This window comes from Colias eurytheme, chromosome 30 (genome assembly GCF_061535395.1).
Source record: "Colias eurytheme isolate Ceu_HAF_F1 chromosome 30, ilColEury1 Martin Lab GWU primary, whole genome shotgun sequence".
Taxonomy (NCBI): domain Eukaryota; kingdom Metazoa; phylum Arthropoda; class Insecta; order Lepidoptera; family Pieridae; genus Colias; species Colias eurytheme.
In genome coordinates, this window is record NC_143009.1 from 3,931,205 (window position 1) to 3,953,205 (window position 22,001).

General features: G+C 31.6%; 1 protein-coding gene and 1 pseudogene across 1 annotated transcript in view; both read left to right on the top strand.

Annotated features, from left to right (window-relative positions):
• The window catches only part of LOC149895781 (P protein-like), a 66,405-nt gene that overhangs the window by 23,319 nt on the left and 21,085 nt on the right, over positions 1-22,001 (top strand). The window contains exons 6-11 of the mRNA XM_090118569.1: positions 441-607; positions 1,196-1,441; positions 3,042-3,245; positions 19,532-19,647; positions 20,682-20,820; positions 21,292-21,427. Coding sequence (XP_089974695.1) covers positions 441-607; positions 1,196-1,441; positions 3,042-3,245; positions 19,532-19,647; positions 20,682-20,820; positions 21,292-21,427 — 1,008 coding nt within the window. The remainder of the gene's footprint in view (positions 1-440; positions 608-1,195; positions 1,442-3,041; positions 3,246-19,531; positions 19,648-20,681; positions 20,821-21,291; positions 21,428-22,001) is intronic.
• Positions 6,732-9,763, top strand: LOC149895782 (uncharacterized; annotated as a pseudogene).

The following is a 22,001-nucleotide window of genomic DNA, read 5'->3' on the forward strand; positions in this document are numbered from 1 at the left end:
GGGCTAGCATATAGTATCTATTGGCTATTTTTTACCCGGGTTAGTTTAGTAGTTAAGTAATGTTATTTAGTTTGAAGATACATAATATATAAGTATATTTCATCTCGGTAAACAGCAACCTATATCTCTAGCCTTATAACTATCTTCACACATACAAATTGTACCATAAACTTGCTCAGTTCTGACGTGACAGAAAGACAAACAAACGCTCTTTTTGAATTCGATCTACGAATTCATTCAAACAATTTCAAATCTTTAAACTTTTTACAAAACAATTAATATTCTAATAAAAGCTTCATTCTTTGAAATTAAATATTTTAACGGATTTTAATCGCGTTTAAAATCCGTTAAAATATTTAATATCTAAATGTATATAATACTCGTGTAAAATCAAGTATGTACTTACAAGAAAATACTAAATTTAATGCAATTTTTCTTAGCTTATAACCTCAATTCATCAATGGGAGATAATTTCGTGATACAAATCCGACTCAAAGGACCATTTTTAACGGAACAAATGGAGAGTCAAATGAATTCCACTGAGTTTGAAAAATCGCAGAAACTTTATGTTTGGTTAGAGGAGTTTTATAATCGGAGGAGTGTGAAGGTAATTATTATTTTTTATTTAGTTTAAGTATAACTTTTTAAAGTGAAACTTTTATTACATCGTCTCAAACTTTTTGGTCTGTGTAGCGCATGTCGCGTGTATCGCGGCAGACAGTCACGCGACATGCGCTACACAAAGCAGTGTTCGGAACCGTTCGAACAGTTTCACTTTTACCGTGGTTTCATAAAACCACACAACATTTTTTTTTTGAGTGCTATTTCATGTTCTTGTTTAACTGTTTTTGGATAAAAGCTCATGTAATGGTATTTAGTTGTCTAATAAATGTTTCTACTGGACATAAAATAATTATGTTTATGTTAAAATTTGGTTTGGCAAAAATAAACATTAAACTTTTCGCTTTACAAAGGTATTTCATTGCAACTATGTTTGTACAACGTTTAATAAGCGACAACATTTTGTAATAATTTTAATTTTTTTGTAAGTAATGATATATTGTTTGTCAAAGGTAAATTTTTCCTTTTACCATTTATATTGTATACTATATATAGTCTTCGTTTCAAGATGCAATAGTTAGTTTTAAGTGTTTTATTTGCAAAAATCTTTTAAAAATGTCCGTTACATTTAAAGGTATCAGAGGAATGGCTAATACCGCTCCAAGATGGCGGCCTAGATTTCAACGAGGGCGAATCACGTACCTCCATATTACGAATTTCGACCAATCACAGCGCAGATATAGCATTACGTATGAAATTAACAGCCAATGAGAGTGCACCATTTACTCTGAGTTATACGATAAATCCAATAGATGTGAATACAGGAGTTATTTATGCGTGTGCGCTGTTATGTGGATTGTATGTGTTGATTATTTTTGAGGTAAGTTTTTTTTAAGTAAAATAATATTTTTAGTTAATTATTTATTTTCAATAATGTGCGGATGACGCAGATCCATTTGTTAGTATCATAATTTTTGAAGTGAAACTTCTTTAGGCGCGTTGTGAGTAAAACAAGGTCGCGTCATGGCAATACCGTCACGTCATGGAGTAAGGCGACGATTTTGGTATCTCTTAATCTTGCCAGAGAAGTTAAACTGCTGACACGTGTGTTCGGCACACACGCTCTTTTTGTTTATTTTAATTTTTGCAGGTTTTTGGGTATTCATTTTATGAATATTTTTTTTCTATTGCTCTATTTATTTACCTAAGTTTTATTTAATGAAATTTAATGAACCTCGTTATATAAAATAATTGCAACGGGATTTTTTATCTGTGATTTTTAATAATTTGATTTCCGTTAATTTAAAGTGTTTGCATATTTTCTACATCTAGGTACATCTTGGAAAAATGTTAAATATTTGAAAGAATTGAATATTTTTGGAAATGAAAATCTGCAAACCAGAAAAAATATAATTATAAACATACGAAACCACGTTTAAAACCAATTTAAATACCTATCAACAAGCAATCAATCAATTCTAATCTTTATTACAGAGCAATAAAACTGTTAATTAAAATTTAATTACATTAACATCATATCGCATGTAACACTATCTTGTTTCCACAGTTGATTATGAAAGTATATTTAGGTTATAATATGACTTTTACTGCAATATATTATGAAATGTACTTCCTTGACTTGACTAGATGTTAGAGAAATTTGTAAGAACTGCTAATTTCTATAGCTTTCTACACGAAGCTTCACCCGATTTGTTTGAAACCTTTTAAATTATATACTAAAACCTTCCTCGAGAATCACTATTTATATCACAAATAATCTGTTACGTTATTTTAAAGATCTAAGCATACACAGACGAAAGAAAGACTTGGAAAGCGACTTTGTGTAGCGACGCAACGGATTTTGATGCGGTTTTTTCTAATAGATAGAGCGATATAATTCAAGAGGAAGGTTTTAGTATGTTATTTATTAAGTTTTAGACAAAACGGGCGAAGATGCGGGTGGAATGCTAGTAGATTATAAGTAGGAAAATTAATTTTATCATCTCCAGGTGATAAATATTTAGAACAATGGCGGCCGTAATCATGTCTATGACCACATCCCTAGCCACTATTACTATAAAGGGCTAAAGACAAAGTCTACCTGAACTGATCTCCTGGCTAAATTATTATAGCTAGTGGAAATAACACGGCTTTTACCTTTGGAACGAAGTAGCATATCGCGCGTTGCGAAAGAGGGCTAGACGGAATTAAGACCAAAAGTTATAACGACACCTTTTTGCTACAGTTGTGCTTGTGAGCTATAGTTCTCTGTCTCTGAAGCAAGCCAGTTATTTAAGTAACTTCGTTCCATCCGGATATTAGCATTCCTTGACTTATTTCATTTATCATTTAACTCCTGAATATTGTTGATTTGTTTAATTACACTTCAAGAAGGTAAATTTAATTCTATATACTACTTATTTCAAAAGGAAGGGAACTTCGTTCCAATTTATTTATATTATTTTTATTTACTTGGCCAGGTGGTAAACAGAACAATGGCGGCCGTAATCATAGCCACCACTGCTCTAGCCACCATCACAGTGATGGGCGAAAGACCCTCCCTTCCTGAACTGATCTCCTGGTTAGACGTGGAGACGCTGTTGCTGCTCTTCAGCATGATGATACTAGTGGCTATCATGGCGGAGACGGGGATGTTCGACTTCCTTGCTGTGTTCACTTTTGAGGTAGGTTTTTTTTCAGTTTTCGCTGTATGTTTGTATGCTAACTAAACATTTATTTATAAGTGATTGGCCCACTTTTTCCGCCCTATTGCCCGTTTTATCCTTTTTTTATGTTTTTATTAAATAGTCATGCAAAAGTAGAGGGCGTATAAAGCCAGATAATTCTACGATTAAGCCTCGCCCATTACGCGCCATGCCGCGCGCCCTCACAATACCCTCATACACCCGGCTCATCCAACGTACGTAAAGTTCATCGCACGCTAAATTATACACAATATTCTTCGCTCGTTCAACGCGTATTTTCGGTAGTTAGTAGGTATGTTGTCTAAAATAATTGTATAAAACAGTGAAGTTGAAATCATCACAAATTATGTAATATGTCTTTTTATTATTATTTGTTTATAATTATTAATGATAATCTATACATATTATAAAACAATAAAAAAACTGTCTGTATGTAATATATAAAAAAAAAACAATATTAGGGAAACAGTATAGAGCACGAATCCGTAAAAAAAGTCTGTCGAAATAGCGAGTATAGATACTATTTTTAAATAAACATACGCAGTCGACGACACACATTCCTCCAGAACTTTATTTTGATTAATTTGGTTATAGTCCATTGATTGAGTCCCTCCAAGGGGGGTCTAGAGTGCGTGAGTTAGTAACGTAAGATGTTTCTTCGGAAACATGTCAAGAGTCCCTAGGTAATAAACATACTAAAACCCCGGGCCACTGGGAGGAGCCCCGGAGTGGGGGGCGGGCGGAAATGGGTCCATTTTTTCATTTTTCGCTTAAATCTCAAAAACGGTACATGTTAGAGAAAAACTTTCAAGGAAAAATTGAAAGGCCATAAAATTATCTACAAGTTGTACCTGAATCATTTTTTCCTATATCCTACCGTTTCTGAGTTATACGCAGTAAAACATGATTTTGGCTCAAACAATTTCAACATCAATCGATCAAAAAATATTTCTTTCTTCCAAAAAATTCAAATGTGCAACTTGTGACCAGTACTGATAGATTGCTCTTAATTAGGTCTATAATTGGTAAAATAAACACATTCCTCCATGGAAGCCTTTAGGAGGAATCGATTGTCAAAATATTATATTAGGGCAGTTTGAGTTACTGAACTTGATCTTTTTATTTTTTTCTTCCAAAAAACTCAAAAGTGCAACTTGTGACCGGTACAGATAGATTGCTCATAATTAGGTCTATCATTGATAAAAATACCAGATTCCACCATGGAGGCGTTTACGGGAATTGAATTTTATTAGGGTAGTTAGTTAAAAAGTTCATGTATCGTAACTACCCTAATAAAATTCAATACCTCCTAAAGGCCTCCATGGTGGAATCTGGTATTTTTATCAATGATAGACCCAATTATGAGCAATCTATCTGTACCGGTCACAAGTTGCACTTATGAGTTTTTTGGAAGAAAAAAATAAAAAGATCAAGTTCAGTAACTCAAACTGCCCTAATATAATATTTTGACAATAGATTCCTCCTAAAGGCTTCCATGGAGGAATGTGTTTATTTTACCAATTATAGACCTAATTAAGAGCAATCTATCAGTACCGGTCACAAGTTACACTTTTGAGTTTTTTGGAAGAAATAAATATTTTTTGATCGATTGATGTGGAAATTGTTTGAGCCAAAATCATGTTTTACTGCGTATAACTCAGAAACGGTAGGATATAGGAAAAAATGATTCAGGTACAACTTGTAGATAATTTTATGGCCTTTCAACTTTTCCTTGAAAGTTTTTCTCTAACATGTACCGTTTTTGAGATTTAAGCGAAAAATGAAAAAATGGACCCATTTTCCCCCTCCCCCCACTCCGGGGCTCCTCCTAGTGGCCCGGGGTTTTAGTATGTTTATTACCTAGGGACTCTTGACATTTTTCCGAAGAAACATCTTACGTTACTAACTCACGCACTCTAGAACTTTTTATTCAATGGACTATTAGATTTTACGACATTTTTCGACTCAGCAATTATTCTAAAAATAAAAATAAAAATTATCCTTTATAAAATATTACAAAGTTCTTCGAAATTTACGTATTATTTTATCGAGAGCTGGTAACTTTAGCAGGTACCTTTCTGGAGTATTTTTTTCTGCGTGGCAATAGTCAGTAGACACAGGTTGAGAGTGAGGGTCCACATTTTCCAAATTTAAAATTGTTCTGTGAAATTAGTAAATTACTTTCAAACAGGGTCAATTTGATTGATTGCATTTGCAAGGCGACCGTAGGAATTAGGTACCTACATAACTAAGTATAAAAAGTGTCTTTGTAAATTGTAGGTACCCACTATGAATGTAGGTATCTATAAATATCGTCGCATGAATACTCAACTCGCGGAAACGAATTTACAGAATTTACACAAATAATAATATCCAAACTCGCCTGGATAAACTTTCTCAAATGAATCTATAGTTTAGGTGGTCTGTTGCGGTTCTGCATCAGGTGTTTCAGTTTTCAAAATAAATTATTATTTTATATTTCCCGGATAATATAATAGTACCTACACAACAAAATAACTTTCATTCAAATCCGTCCAGTAGTTCCGGAGATTAGCGTGTACAAACAAACAGAAAAACACAGACAGTTTTTTTTATTTACGGGATAAAACTCATCCTATGACCTTTCTCAGGTCTCAAGCTATATCTGCACCAAAATTAGAGCCCAGACATACATACAGACAGACATACAAAAATTCTAAAAACTATATTTATGTATAGATATGTACTACATATTACTATGTAATACAGATTATGAATATATTATATATATACATATACATAATATGTATATTATAAAAAAATACCTATTCAATGTAAGTACAGTTTTGACTTTCGTACGAATTTGCAGAGGCGGCTCGTGACAAAATTTTATGGGTGTTCACTTGAAATAAAACACTGAAAATACATGGTGTAAAGCAGTACAATTTATCAAAAAAATTACTTATAAAGAAAATGCATACGTGGGTGAATTTCCCAAACGACTTTTTTTTTTGTCTTCATTGAAATTAGTATTTGAAAAAAGGAATATTGTTCTGTACTATTTTTTTTTGTATTCATTAGGTATTTATTGGGTTGTGGCATAAAATATTATTTGTCTAAGTCTATTTACAAAGGTAGAAATAAATACATAAACCTCTATTTTTGTCACATCGGTGCTGTCCCTCTACTTTTTTTACAAGCAAAAACGCTTATATCGTTATAAAAATAAGTAACTTAAGAATAGAACTTATTCTATTTCATAGAATATTAGTTTTATTATTAATATGTAGCATATTTTATTACGTAATTCATAATATTTATTACTGAGAGGCATAAATGTACTTGTCTCGCAAAATTTTGTCATATCGCTGCACAAAAGTAATTTAAACCTAACTTTGCATCGATGAGTCCGACAGTGTCCCCACCCCAATTTTATTTCCCTCGTTAGTGTGTGCTAGTGCGCAGTCAGGACGGACGTGTGTCAAATCGCTGCATATTCCCGCCAATTACGTAAGTACGACATTTCAGTTACTTCCAAGCAATTATTTTATATTATCGGTGGTTGCATTTTTCTAGTGTAATGTGAAGTTTTATTACGATTGTTTGGTTCTAACAGACATAGTAAGTAAATTAGCATCATTATAGGTACTTGAATTTAGCCTAAATATTATACATTTTTCATAATTTTCAAAAAAGTCGATAATTTCTCACGTCGCTGTTCTCATATCGCTGTAATCGGTGGTCTTTTTTACCACCGATGTGATAATTTACACCGATGTGATAAGAAAAATCAATCGGTGTCTTAAATATCATATCGGTGTTTTGATTCATGATCGACGCATAGTTTTGTCACATCGGTGGATTGTTTTATCACATCGGTAGATCATATTATCACCTCGGTGTAATTTTATCATATTGGTAGACATAGTGTCATTTCATTAAAGTAAACAAAAAAACAATGGAGCATACCTACAACCATACATTATATACATACATATACACATATTATATTTTTTAACTTTCATAAATATTAACTTGTGTGCAGCTCGTGCCGCACACAATTCGTTCGAGTAATTTTGTTTAAGATTAATTTTGTTTAAGAATGCTGAAATCAAAACTAAACGAGGAGGAGAAAAAAGAGAGAAAGAGGTTGATGGAAAGAATAAGAAAAGCTAAAATCAAAAGTGATCCTGTGTTAAACGAGCAGCATTTAAGAAAAGACAGAGAACGCTTAGCTAAAAGAAAGGCAGCTGGACTTATCCTAACCCGAAGCCAAATGACTGCACATGCACGTCGCAATGCACAAAAGAAAAACCGAATCAGTGCCCGTGCATATTATCAGCGGAAAAAAAATAAGGCAAATGGTGCCCGCAACAACCCAACAAGTGTTTCAGAGACCAATGACGCAGAATCGCTACCGAAAAATCAAGATAATGAGCCCGGTATTTCTCAAGAACTAATAGGACCTCATAGCCCACGGCTATTGCGACAGAATGTTCGATGTAATAGTCCTAATTTGCGTATTGATGCCATAGTAGCGAGTAGTTCCCACTATTTACGTACAAGCAGTCCCCTAGATTTATCAATAGCATCTCCTTTACGAACGCCAAGTATTAGTTCTATAAATTCAGAAGAATCAACATTACGCCCAAATAGTCCTAACTTAGACACATCCTTTAATACTGTTAAATTCAAACAAGACATTAAAATGAAATTTCGTAAATATCAAAACGTTAAAACTCAGCAAATACACGATTTAAGAAAACAATTGGCAAAGGCTAATAAAGAGAAACTAATGTACAAAAAGAGATACATGAGACTACATCAAGAATTTAAGAAATTAAAACAGAGTAATTTAGAAGTGAGACGAATCCCAACGAAGCCAAAAAATATAGACCTGCAAAAACGTATCCGTAAGATTGTTGTTCAGTTTTTTGAGGATGATGAAAATTCAAATCTTTGCCCAGGTAAAAAGGATACTGTCACACAAAATGGAGTAAAAAAACAGAAAAGGCTGATGAAAGACACAATTAAAAATTTACACAAAAAGTATTTGACTTCGGGCTACCCTCCAATCAGTTACGTCACTTTTACAAGAATGAGGCCGTTTTGGGTCACGCAGCCAAAATTAAACTTGAGAAATACATGCCTATGTGAGAAACATGAGAACATGGATCTTGTTATATCATCTTTAAAAAGAAATCGTATCATAAAAGAAAACACCACGACTGAAATTCTAAGTAGTATTTGCTGTGATATTTTTAAGGTAGAATGCCTGCAAAGAACATGTCCTGTCTGTAAGAATCGTCATTTAAATTATCAAGAATTTGATAACTCCAAAGATGTTATTTATTGGAATTGGAAGAAGATAAAAAAGAATTACAAAAAAAATGGAGTCGATAAAATAGCCGTTAATGTAGAAAAAGTAAAAATAACCGTTAAACCATTACAACTAATCAAAATATTTGAAAACAATCTGAAACCGTTCTTAACACATTGTAGTAATATACGAAATCAAAGTCAAGCTTTTAAGCACTACAAACAAAACATGACTGAAAAGGATTGTGTCGTTCACATTGACTTTAGTGAGAACTATAGCTCCAAGTACGGGTCCGAAATACAATCTATGCACTTTGGTGGCAGTCGTCAACAATTCACATTACACACTGCTGTAATTTACTATAAAAATAAGGAAGAGAATATAACAACTCAATGTTTCTGCACTATTAGTTCTTCACTGCGCCATGATGCTGCCGCCGTTTGGGCTCACCTTGTTCCAATATTAGAAGAAATTAAACAGGAAGCTCCAATTGTTCAGAATCTTATTATTATTTCTGATTCTCCATCAGGCCAGTATCGGAATAAGAAAATTTTTTATATTATGTCCCAACTCAGTATTTACTGCTCTTCTCTGACTAACATAATATGGAACTATAGTGAATGTGGTCATGGAAAAGGTGCGCCAGATGGAGTAGGTGGGCTACTGAAGCGAACGGCGGATCGATTTGTTGCACACGATGGTGATATGAATAATATAGACTCTTTTGTAAACTATTTAAAATCTGCTGTCCAAGGCGTGAAAATTAGTACTGTAGAAGAATATGAAGTTGAAGAAAAGGACTGGCTTCTCCCTACAAATTTGAACACATTTCGTGGAACATTGCAAGTCAAACAAGTCATTTGGACTAAAGAAGCTAAAAATCGTATAGTTTTACGTCGACTTTCTTGTATAGAAGATGAATGTATGAAATATGTTGTTAAATGTCCACATGGCAAACATCTAGACTTCCACAATTTGTCAACCGAACACGAAATTAAGTCTAAACCTCAACTTTCTACTTCGAGTAATAAAAAATCCAGAACTAAATCCAAAATAGATATCACTAAAATGCGACCAGTAAAGTTAACTGACAAATTAATTTTGTTCCCACAGCCATCACATTCAAAGTATTTTACACCATCAAATACATTAAAAATCTCGGAAAATGCGGCACCCAGATCATCCTCTTCGACAAAAATGTCTGAAAATTTGCTATTGAACTATGTAGATCTTGATCAAAGTACTCCTGCCTGTTCATTTTTAGAGAAAATTGACACGAACATTTTAGTTGGTTTAGAGGAATCAACTCAATTCGTAAATAAAGAGGATACGGTAAAAGCATCTAATAGATTTTCAAGTCCTACCGTGGAAGACAGTGACACCGATGAGGAAATATTTAGAATAAAATCTAAAATTAACTTTAAAAAAGAAAAAAATGAGCCACGTAAACCAACTCCTGACATCAAACAGAGATTTAATTATATATTTGGTTGCAGTGACACTGATGATGACTTATTTTGATCTGGGCTGATTTGTTTTTAAAATTTTTATTTTTATTGTTTTTAGTTTTAATTGAAAAAAAGAGGTTTAATTGTTGTAACAGATAATAATTATAAAAGTACGTAATTAAGTGCTGTGATTAACTATAGGTATACTACATAGTCTTCTATGACTTAAAAGTCTAATTATGGTGCAATTTAATAAAAGTGGAGTACGAAGACGGTTCAAGTTCTGTAGTGATTTATGTTGAACTTAAAGGCTGATTAACATAATAACCAAATTATACTGACAGATTTAATTTAAGTTTTTTTTTTAAGGGTAAAGATTATTTGCTAGATGTAAGATATAAGCGATCTCTATGTAATCTATGATACTTACGCACTGAGAACAAAGATTTTAAAAATATTAAATTAAGTGATAATTAAAGCTGTGATTATTGTAGTGTTGTTATGATTAAGGTTAAACTTAAAAGGCTGATTAATTAGGTATATAAAGTTTTCTTATATAAAGTTTCTATTCTTAGTATTGTTGAACCTAGAACGCCACAATGTTTTAAGTGTACCTACACATGGCAAAACAATTAGCTTGATCGCCACATTAATAAATGTGTATTGTACAATAACGTACAAGAAATTTTTGTTTTTTATACTTCTTTTAAATAAACACAATGATAATTAAAAAAAACATTATTTTTTATTCTAAGAAAATAATACCCTTAGTTCAGGTATTCAGTTCTTAGTCACTCCTTCAAAAATGTATAAGCCTACTATTTCTTTTTTGATGTTCAAAGGTGGATAGATTATCATATCGCTGTATATGTATATCACATCGGTGAATAAATTTATCATATCGGTGTACAGAAAAGATAATCGGTGCCGGATTGTCACATCGGTGGAAACCAGAATTCAAACTGAATTTTCTCCATAGTCTTAAAAGATACGTTGATGGTTACCAATAAGGGAGTATTTAGTATCCTAAATATTACATTAAACATGAAAAAAATAAAAAATATATATAAATGAAAAAGTTCACCGATATGATAAGAAAAATGGCATTTGTTGAAATTCACCCACGTGATACGTCTTTCTTTTTGGTGTGCAAAAATATCTATAACTTAAAGCGACAAGACCGATAGACGCCAATTGCAGTTCATTCAACAAATGGTACCGAGATTGTGAATGTTTTTTCATCTTGATTGAAAGATGAGCTAAGTCGTCAACGCCCGTTTCAGTCCAAGCACTCTCACCTCCGCCGGCCGCGCCCGCTTTAAATAAAAGACACGGAAAACAAAATAGTTTGTTGCTTTCATCACAACCACACAACCACGGTGTTTTCACATATTGTTCAGATTTAAACACACGCGTATATGTTTTCGTTTTTGTCGTACATTTTTGCGTAAGATCAAGTTCAGGCCGTGGCGGTCCCTTAGCTTTACATTCAAGCCGAATTTGTAACGTTTTATCACACTTTTTAATGAACGCCACATTATAATTATTGTTAATTTTAACACTCACAAGTAATACTGATAACTACAGGCTATTTCAACACGTATTTTATAATTTTAATTAGAAAATTGCATGAATCGCGCGCGTGCATTGAAGTTGACTCGAGTGTTTGTTTATATTATAGAAGTGGTAACTGGCAACCTCGCGCGCAATCGCTGTCCTGCCTGGCGGTAAAAACGAACCGGCAACGTTTGCGGGTGCGGCGCTCCGAATTTTGCTACTTTTCCATAGAAAATCTTTTGTTTCACGCGCAGGGCTCTGGCAAAACCCTCTCTTTCACTCCTATTGGATTTCATATTAGGAAATGTACTAAATCTTTTTTCATTGGAGCGCAATCGTGAGCGCTCCGCTTCGCGCGTTACATAATACAGTAGGTATTATACAGGTGTATGGGATGATGGAATGATGGATATATTCATTGGTATTAACAGTAGTTATGCGATTGATTTTAAATAGTAATAATTAATGGTAATAATTAAATTAAGGAGTATGATTTTATTATAATTATTTATGGGAGTTCACTGCACCAGCGCTCCTTAGGGCGAGCCGCCTCTGCGAATTTGTTATACCTATGTATAGATGTTATGTATGATTATCTAATACAGATTGTAAATATAATATATATGTACTATTCACAACCGCTTTACATATTATTTATATTATTATTTACTGGAGCGAACATAGGATCTGCCTATAGTAATAATAATAATATAAATCTTTCTTGACTTGATTGATTGCACCGCGACTGTAAGAATTAGGTACCTACCACTATGAATTTTATTTACCTATCTATAGTTGCTGCAGACCTGCTGTCGCGTCAATACTCAGCCCGCGGAAATTATTTTACAGAAACTAAACTTTCTCAAATAGGTAAATCAAGACTTATCTTTTTATATTATAACTAGCGGTCCGCCCCGGCTTCGCTCGTGGTACATATTTCGCAATAAAAGGTAGACTATGTTCTTTCTCAGGGTCTAAAGATTATCTGTGCCAAATTTCATCAAAATCGGTCCAGTAGTTTATGCGTGAAAACCATACATACATACATACACACATACATACAAACCTTTCCTCTTTATAATATTAGTATAGATTATTATTTATTAATATTATAACAATACTATTATATTATACATTATATACATTATTACCTTCGACATTTAGTTATCTTTTCAATTTGAATCTTCTTTAGTTCTCGTTTCTTTGTTGTTTACCATTTTCAACAAATCAATATTCGGCGTAATTATAAAACACGGCGCAGCAATTTTAGCGTGGTCTACTCGTCTCAACGGAGCGATAGCGTCTGATGTATGAAATAGAATTATGTTTTTAGCTCCCGGAACGTGCGATGGAAGATGATTTCTTGCGTAATTAAAAATATAGTAAGCGCCAAAAGTGTTTTATCGTGATTAAACCAAAACTAAAAGTAATTACACAAAATGCTCTGACGAATATCTTGCAAATGTTTGAATATAATTGTTTATGAAAAAAAAATCATAATAAGTATTACCATGTCCAGTAAAAAACGTAAAAGTGTGAAATTTAGAGGTAACTTCGTGAATTTTTTCTATCGAGTCAATTTCAATATTTTATGTTTTTGATCTGACAATATAATCGAAAATATCATCAAGTTTTACATATATTTTATTTTTTATATTTGGTCTTGAATACTACACGTATCAACTAAAAGTTGATTGGTGATTTGACTTTATACGCGCCCTTAAAAGCTTATTAAACTCCGAAGGAGCGTGACTATATTTTTTAGCACGCTTTTATTTGCTTCACCTGTATACACATATGTATGATTTTGCCATTAAACCGAACAGATTTAATTCAAACTTTGTACACTTATCAAGGATCGGTGACAATACATTAATTTTATATAACTAGTTGCCCAGCAGACGTTTATCTGCTCTATTGCACAGATTAGATGCTAGCCTATTGCTCCATTTTCGTATTTTCTCTATAAGAAGTAAGAACCTTGTGCCTTAACAAATAAAAAATAATTACCGAATTGGTCGAGCCGTTTTACGCTTAGCATTTTATACTAATTATTATATTTAGTCGCCAAGGATGTCTTGATATAAAATATTTTATTATCATATAAATATAAAAGATAATAATTCCCCAATCTCACTGATTTATCTACTAATATTATGTATATTCAATTTATTTCCAACTTGAAATGATAAAGTCATTTATTTTAATATAAGGATTTAAATATATGATGAAACTAGCTACGCCCCGTGGTTCCACCCGCTTGGCTCCGCTCCTATTGGTCTTAGCATGATGATATATAGCCTTCCTCGATAAATGGGCTATCTAACACCGAAATAATTTTTCAAATCAGATCAGTAGTTCCTGAGATTAGCGCGTTCACATAAAAAATACTTAAATAACAAAATTACGCGAAAAATTTTTTGCTAAATTTTTCCTTAAAATCCATGTATTCGTCTCTAGCTTCGCGAAGCCGGCATATACAGCTCCGTCACGCTGGAACCCGCTTTAAAAAAAACCTTACTTTTTTTCAGCCTATTTTACCTACAAACGATGCTAATAAATGTAGTATAGGTCAATTTTTTGTAGTCTTATTAGTTACTTAGAAAACATCATTGATATCGTTCGAAGTAAAAAATATAAATAATAGCGTGTTGATTAGTTTTGGAATGGGTTCCAAATTGATTGTAGTTTATTGTAGTGGCAAGAAAATTCTTTATTTGCGTTGTTTTATCTCAAATTATTGCAAGAAGGTCACAATAACAAGATTTAAAAAAATAAATAACACTTGTTCAAAAACTACAAACGATGCCAATAAATGTAGTATAGGTCAATTTTTTGTAGTCTTATTAGTTACTTAGAAAACATCATTGATATCGTTCGAAGTAAAAAATATAAATAATAGCGTGTTGATTAGTTTTGGAATGGGTTCCAAATTGATTGTAGTTTATTGTAGTGGCAAGAAAATGCTTTATTTGCGTTGTTTTATCTCAAATTATTGCAAGAAGGTCACAATAACAAGATTTTAAAAAATAAATAACACTTGTTCAAAAACTACAAACGATGCCAATAAATGTAGTATAGGTCAATTTTTTGTAGTCTTATTAGTTACTTAGAAAACATCATTGATATCGTTCGAAGTAAAAAATATAAATAATAGCGTGTTGATTAGTTTTGGAATGGGTTCCAAATTGATTGTAGTTTATTGTAGTGGCAAGAAAATTCTTTATTTGCGTTGTTTTATCTCAAATTATTGCAAGAAGGTCACAATAACAAGATTTTAAAAAATAAATAACACTTGTTCAAAAACTACAAACGATGCCAATAAATGTAGTATAGGTCAATTTTTTGTAGTCTTATTAGTTACTTAGAAAACATCATTGATATCGTTCGAAGTAAAAAATATAAATAATAGCGTGTTGATTAGTTTTGGAATGGGTTCCAAATTGATTGTAGTTTATTGTAGTGGCAAGAAAATTCTTTATTTGTGTTGTTTTATCTCAAATTATTGCAAGAAGGTCACAATAACAAGATTTTAAAAAATAAATAACACTTGTTCAAAAACTACAAACGATGCCAATAAATGTAGTATAGGTCAATTTTTTGTAGTCTTATTAGTTACTTAGAAAACATCATTGGTATCGTTCGAAGTAAAAAATATAAATATGTAATAGCGTGTTGATTAGTTTTGGAATGGGTTCCAAATTGATTGTAGTTTATTGTAGTGGCAAGAAAATGCTTTATTTGCGTTGTTTTATCTCAAATTATTGCAAGAAGGTCACAATAACAAGATTTTAAAAAATAAATAACACTTGTTCAAAAACTACAAACGATGCCAATAAATGTAGTATAGGTCAATTTTTTGTAGTCTTATTAGTTACTTAGAAAACATCATTGATATCGTTCGAAGTAAAAAATATAAATAATAGCGTGTTGATTAGTTTTGGAATGGGTTCCAAATTGATTGTAGTTTATTGTAGTGGCAAGAAAATTCTTTATTTGCGTTGTTTTATCTCAAATTATTGCAAGAAGGTCACAATAACAAGATTTTAAAAAATAAATAACATTTGTTCAAAAACTACAAACGATGCCAATAAATGTAGTATAGGTCAATTTTTTGTAGTCTTATTAGTTACTTAGAAAACATCATTGATATCGTTCGAAGTAAAAAATATAAATAATAGCGTGTTGATTAGTTTTGGAATGGGTTCCAAATTGATTGTAGTTTATTGTAGTGGCAAGAAAATTTTTTATTTGCGTTGTTTCATCTCAAATTATTGCAAGAAGGTCACAATAACGATATTTAAAAAAATAAATAACACTTGTTCAAAAACTACAAACAATGTAGTTGATTGTAGCTAAACTCATATGTTTGTAGTGGCTGCTGAACCCCTGTAAGCAATAAAAAACAAAAAATTTAGTGTTCAATAAGTTAATATATTCAAAACAATTATGAGCCTTGGATTTCGTGTCGTTTGTAGTTTTAGAAAAAAAAATATTCATGCTCATACATACATCTTCGCACACGTGCGTGTTTGTGTATGCGTGTGGGAGTTTCGTAATTTAGTGTACATTAAATTGCACATGATATATGTTAAAAAAAAAAGAGTTGGATATCTTTAATGTTCAGTAGTTTGCTGTTCAATGTTACAAAGTCACTTAATAATCCGAAACTGCTGAGACGACAAAAGTAATTAAAATGAAATAATGGATAAATTCCATCCGAAACGAAAAAAAAACTCAAAATAGTGCAATATAAAAAATTGGAATTAATATTGTCATTTATCGTTTATTGTAGTACTGGTAAAATAATTTATCCTCTAAACTAACTTCAAGAAAAATCAGATAAAACTAGCCAAATTGTAGTGGTATAATAAAATGACACTGGCATAAAAACTACAAACGATATGAACAATTGTCACAGTACCTTTATATTTGTATGTCTTGCTTATTACTGATTATAAGTGCGAATGAATAAATCTACTTAGTGTTTGATAGAGTGATACATTTTAAGACGTTAGAAAATAGACAAGGAAATCGTTCGTAGTTTCACAGCTATTTTATGTAATAAAATAATCATAAATATTTATATGCAATTACAAGAGTGATATGTGATATAACTTAGTACTACTATTTGTTATTTTTTTATAATTTCAACTAATAATAAAATCGTTTGTAGTTTTTGAACAAGTGTTATTTATTTTTTAAAATCTTGTTATTGTGACCTTCTTGCAATAATTTGAGATAAAACAACGCAAATAAAGAATTTTCTTGCCACTACAATAAACTACAATCAATTTGGAACCCATTCCAAAACTAATCAACACGCTATTATTTATATTTTTTACTTCGAACGATATCAATGATGTTTTCTAAGTAACTAATAAGACTACAAAAAATTGACCTATATACTACATTTATTGGCATCGTTTGTAGTTTTTGAACAAGTGTTATTTATTTTTTAAAATCTTGTTATTGTGACCTTCTTGCAATTATTTGAGATAAAACAACGCAAATAAAGCATTTTCTTGCCACTACAATAAACTACAATCAATTTGGAACCCATTCCAAAACTAATCAACACGCTATTATTTATATTTTTTACTTCGAACGATATCAATGATGTTTTCTAAGTAACTAATAAGACTACAAAAAATTGACCTATACTACATTTATTGGCATCGTTTGTAGTTTTTGAACAAGTGTTATTTATTTTTTAAAATCTTGTTATTGTGACCTTCTTGCAATAATTTGAGATACAACAACGCAAATAAAGAATTTTCTTGCCACTACAATAAACTACAATCAATTTGGAACCCATTCCAAAACTAATCAACACGCTATTATTTATATTTTTTACTTCGAACGATATCAATGATGTTTTCTAAGTAACTAATAAGACTACAAAAAATTGACCTATACTACATTTATTGGTATCGTTTGTAGTTTTTGAACAAGTGTTATTTATTTTTTAAAATCTTGTTATTGTGACCTTCTTGCAATAATTTGAGATAAAACAACGCAAATAAAGCATTTTCTTGCCACTACAATAAACTACAATCAATTTGGAACCCATTCCAAAACTAATCAACACGCTATTATTTATATTTTTTACTTCGAACGATATCAATGATGTTTTCTAAGTAACTAATAAGACTACAAAAAATTGACCTATACTACATTTATTAGCATCGTTTGTAGGTAAAATAGGCTGAAAAAAAGTAAGGTTTTTTTTAAAGCGGGTTCCAGCGTGACGGAGCTGGCATATACCGCTTCGCTAATGTGAGTATTTTGTCTATGAACACATAATCTTAAACGATAGCTCACATGCGGGTGGCAAAGTTGGGCGGTTTGCTTGTTGGGGGTGTACACATGGAATTTTAAGAATTCCTCTATTTAAAAAAAAATGCGTCTGGAATTTTATAATTATTTTTTACGTACTCAGCGTATGCAAAACTACAAGTCCCTTTGCGCTTAGTATACCGAAAGTGGGACACCCTGTATAAGTATAGATTTATTCAATTAAATTCCAACCTGAAATGATAGTCATTTATTTTAATTTAATATACCTAATAATATGTTGAAATAACAAATCTTGATTAGAAACAATTCTACAATCAATTATATAAGATTAGATTGCATATATCTTTTATCATAACACCTATTATTGTTAATATTAATAATGATCACTAATACAAGTAGTTTTTTTACTAGAAATATCTGGATTTTCATAAATAATTCAAATAACTGATAATAGACAAAGAGTTTTCAACAACCTCTTGAAAACTAGCATAAGTGCATAGATTAAGTATATCATAAAATTCATATTTTTATAGGTATTTACTATTTATAGTACCTAATACCTATACAAGTTGGAGCCAACGGATTCACTCGCATGATTTTTTTAAATAAATTGTTTTAAATTCGGATCGGCTCATTTATTAAACTATATTCCGTTTTTTATTCATTCAGTGTATTTTTTTTATAATATATTAAAAAAGAGTGTAAGGACAGAAGGAAATTATTAAACCGTGGCGATCCTAAATATTTAAAACAATATACATTCACGAGGCGGGACTCGAACCCGCATCCTTTCCGCCAAACCGGGCGGATGCCTAACCGACTCAGCCACTCGTGACCCGCCAGAGCGATCGAATTTATTCTATTCTTTCAGTTTTATGTGTCTAAGGGACAAACCAATAGATGGCGCGCGGTGTGTCCCTTAGACACATAAAACTGAAAGAATAGAATAAATTCGGTCAGGAGGTAAAGGAGTCGGTTACATACAAACATACAGGTGAAGCTAATAAAAGCGTAAAAAAAAAATATTACGTTAGCTTCTCTATACAAACTATAAATACCTATGCTAAAATTTTCGTAAAAAAGTATAATTCTTAAGTTTTGTAAATGGCCTAAGATTTTCCTTCACATTAAGTGTGTCCATATAACATGTGTACGTATGTCAAGGTCATTATATTATCTAGTGTATATATACTACTTGTGATAAACTATCATGTTGTCTATTCAATATTTGCTGACTGGCTCAGTTCGTAATGAGGAAAACTATATTTAATATCGTTAATCGAAATACATACAAAAATAAATTGACTGACTTATCAAGACAGACTTTACTAGGATTAGACACAATATGATACTTTGCACTGCTTTTCCTCTAAAAGTTTTAGTGAGCTAAGGAAGCTAAGATCGTAGGTATGAATTTATTTTCAGTTTTGAAGTTCTTAGTTATATTTTATTAGATGTCCCGGCAAGCGTTGTTCTGCCTTACTTTTATCACTTAGGGGTATGAAAAATAGATATTGGCCGATTCTTTGATCTACCCAATAGGCACACAAATTTTCATGAGAATCGGTCCAGCCGTTTCGGAGGAGCATGGTAATATTGTGACACTAGAATTTTATATGAGTATGTATATAGAGATGAAAATTTAATTTTATTGATTTCAGGTAACAAAAGGCAAGCTATGGCCGCTCATTACTGTTCTTTGCGCGATCACCGCCATTCTATCTACATTTTTGGACAATGTGACAACAGTTTTATTGATGGCTCCAGTCACTATCAGGTAGGTTTTTATTAGCTTCACCTGTATGTTTGTATGTAACCGACTCCTTTAGACTCGATTTTGACATTTAAACGGACAGATTTATTGCACACTTATCAAGGATTGGGGACAATACCTACAATAAATCCATGAGCTTACATTTTAAAAGTAAATTTTTACTTTAAGTATGTGTGTAATTTATTATTGACGTATAAAAACATAATATAAAACAATGGTTAAACTGACTATAAACATACTCAGGACAAAAGTATTAGTTAGTTATTACTTTTTTATTTTTTTTATTTAATTAACCATAATATTTTAAATTTTACGGACATTGTCGTAACTACGATAAACAACTAGACTCACAATCATATTGTATTAAACATTCATTGAAATTAACACCTTATTTCTTGGTAGTAATGTTCAAGGTCTCTTGTATCGCTTATTAGAAAACTCGGAGTTTTTGTGCGTGATTGTGAGTTAAGTTGTTTATTGATTGTGTTGAATTAATGAAACGATCGCAGATTCATATTTTATTGTATTTTATTAATTAAAGTTGAATTTTGATTGTGATGATCTTTAATATTTCATTTATTTTATTTTTGCTGTTTGTTATAATTCATTTCTCTTCTTTTAATTTTTAAATAATAGATATAATATTTCTCTAATATTTTTCTGTCTAATTGAAGACAGGCAGGTTTTTGGTTTTATAAATATACTAGCTGTGCTCCGCAGTTTCACCCGCATTTATTCACTTCTGTTGATTTTAGCGTGATGATATATAGGTATGATATATAGGTACAATATTTCGTGTGTATTGGTCTTAACCCAAGTTTCAGGCCCAATTTGACGCGTCCTCATTTACATTTTATTAAAATACATGTGTCACTCGAGGCCTTCCTCGATGAATGGACTATCTAACACCGAAATAATTTTTCAAATCGGACCAGTAGTTCTAGATATAAGCGCGTTCAAACAAACAAACAAACTCTTCAGCTTTATAATATTAGCATAGATTAATTAGCATTTAATAATTTCCTATTAACTTTCAGGCTGTGCGAAGTAATGGACCTAGACCCGGTGCCTATACTAATGTCTATGGTGCTATTCAGTAATATCGGTGGCACGGGCACACCGGTGGGGGACCCGCCTAATGTGATCATCGCTTCTAATAAGGCTGTTGTTCAGGCGGTGAGTGGATGTAGATAGATAGATAGATAAAAAAAATTAGGAATAAGTAGAGCGTAATAATCGCTTTATTTGTGACTTTAATTAACATGGATACAGTTTACAGATAAAAATGGGGGGGAGGAAGTTTTGAACCTTTTGAGAATAAATTTGTTTGAAATCTTTAAATTGAGTATTATATTCACTAATTTGAACATGTCACACAGTACTTGCATGTAAACTTTTAAATGATAAATAGAGTGAAATGACTGCCATTTTAATTTTGGAGGAAAAATACATTTAAGACGAGTTATACATTGCCCAAAGCTTGTTATCTTATAACTTATAAGTATTCATCATTTTTGCCTTTCGCTCATTGAGCTTAAAATAAACTTTCAATTTAAAGTTCATTCAGTATAACTAGTGTATATGTATACTCGCATAATTTATTTACCAAAAAAACGCATCCTGTATAATCATATTTTCCAATTTCAGGGTATAAACTTCACAAATTTCACGCTTCACATGACATTGGGTATTCTATTGGTGTCCGTACAGACGTACTTCCAGTTGCGTTTTATATATAGAGACACTAATAAACTCCGTTTGAACGTCCCTAGGGATATACAGGGTGAGTCGAAATTATTTTTTTTAAATTTTGTATCAAATTGTAACTTGTGCAACGACTCTTCTTTTTAATTACCGAATTGGTAGTAAATAATTTCTTTCTGTAATTTGACGATTCAAAAGCTTTTAATAAAATTCAGTTGGGTAAATAAATGTTTTAGTTTTAGTTTATTCATTCATCAATACATAAATTACACACCAAAATTATGGTAAGATACCGAACGAATATTGCACAATTACTTATTAAATATGTTAATTTAATAAGAAAAGCCAGCTCTTATACTTTTATTAAATGAATCACACATGTATTACATTATACAACATCAGCCAATACTTGAGCACGAGTGCACGTAAGAAAAGAAATAATGTTGCCAATATAAATGTACCATACTCTATATACAACTAACATAATGAACAAAATATTTAACTCTAATTACAAATATAACGGAAAAAAGAAACACAAATTACACAATCTTAATATATAAATAAATCTCGTGTCACAATGTTTGTCCTCAATGGACTCATAAACCACTTAAGCGATTATAATAAAATTCGCACACCATATGCAGTTCAATCCA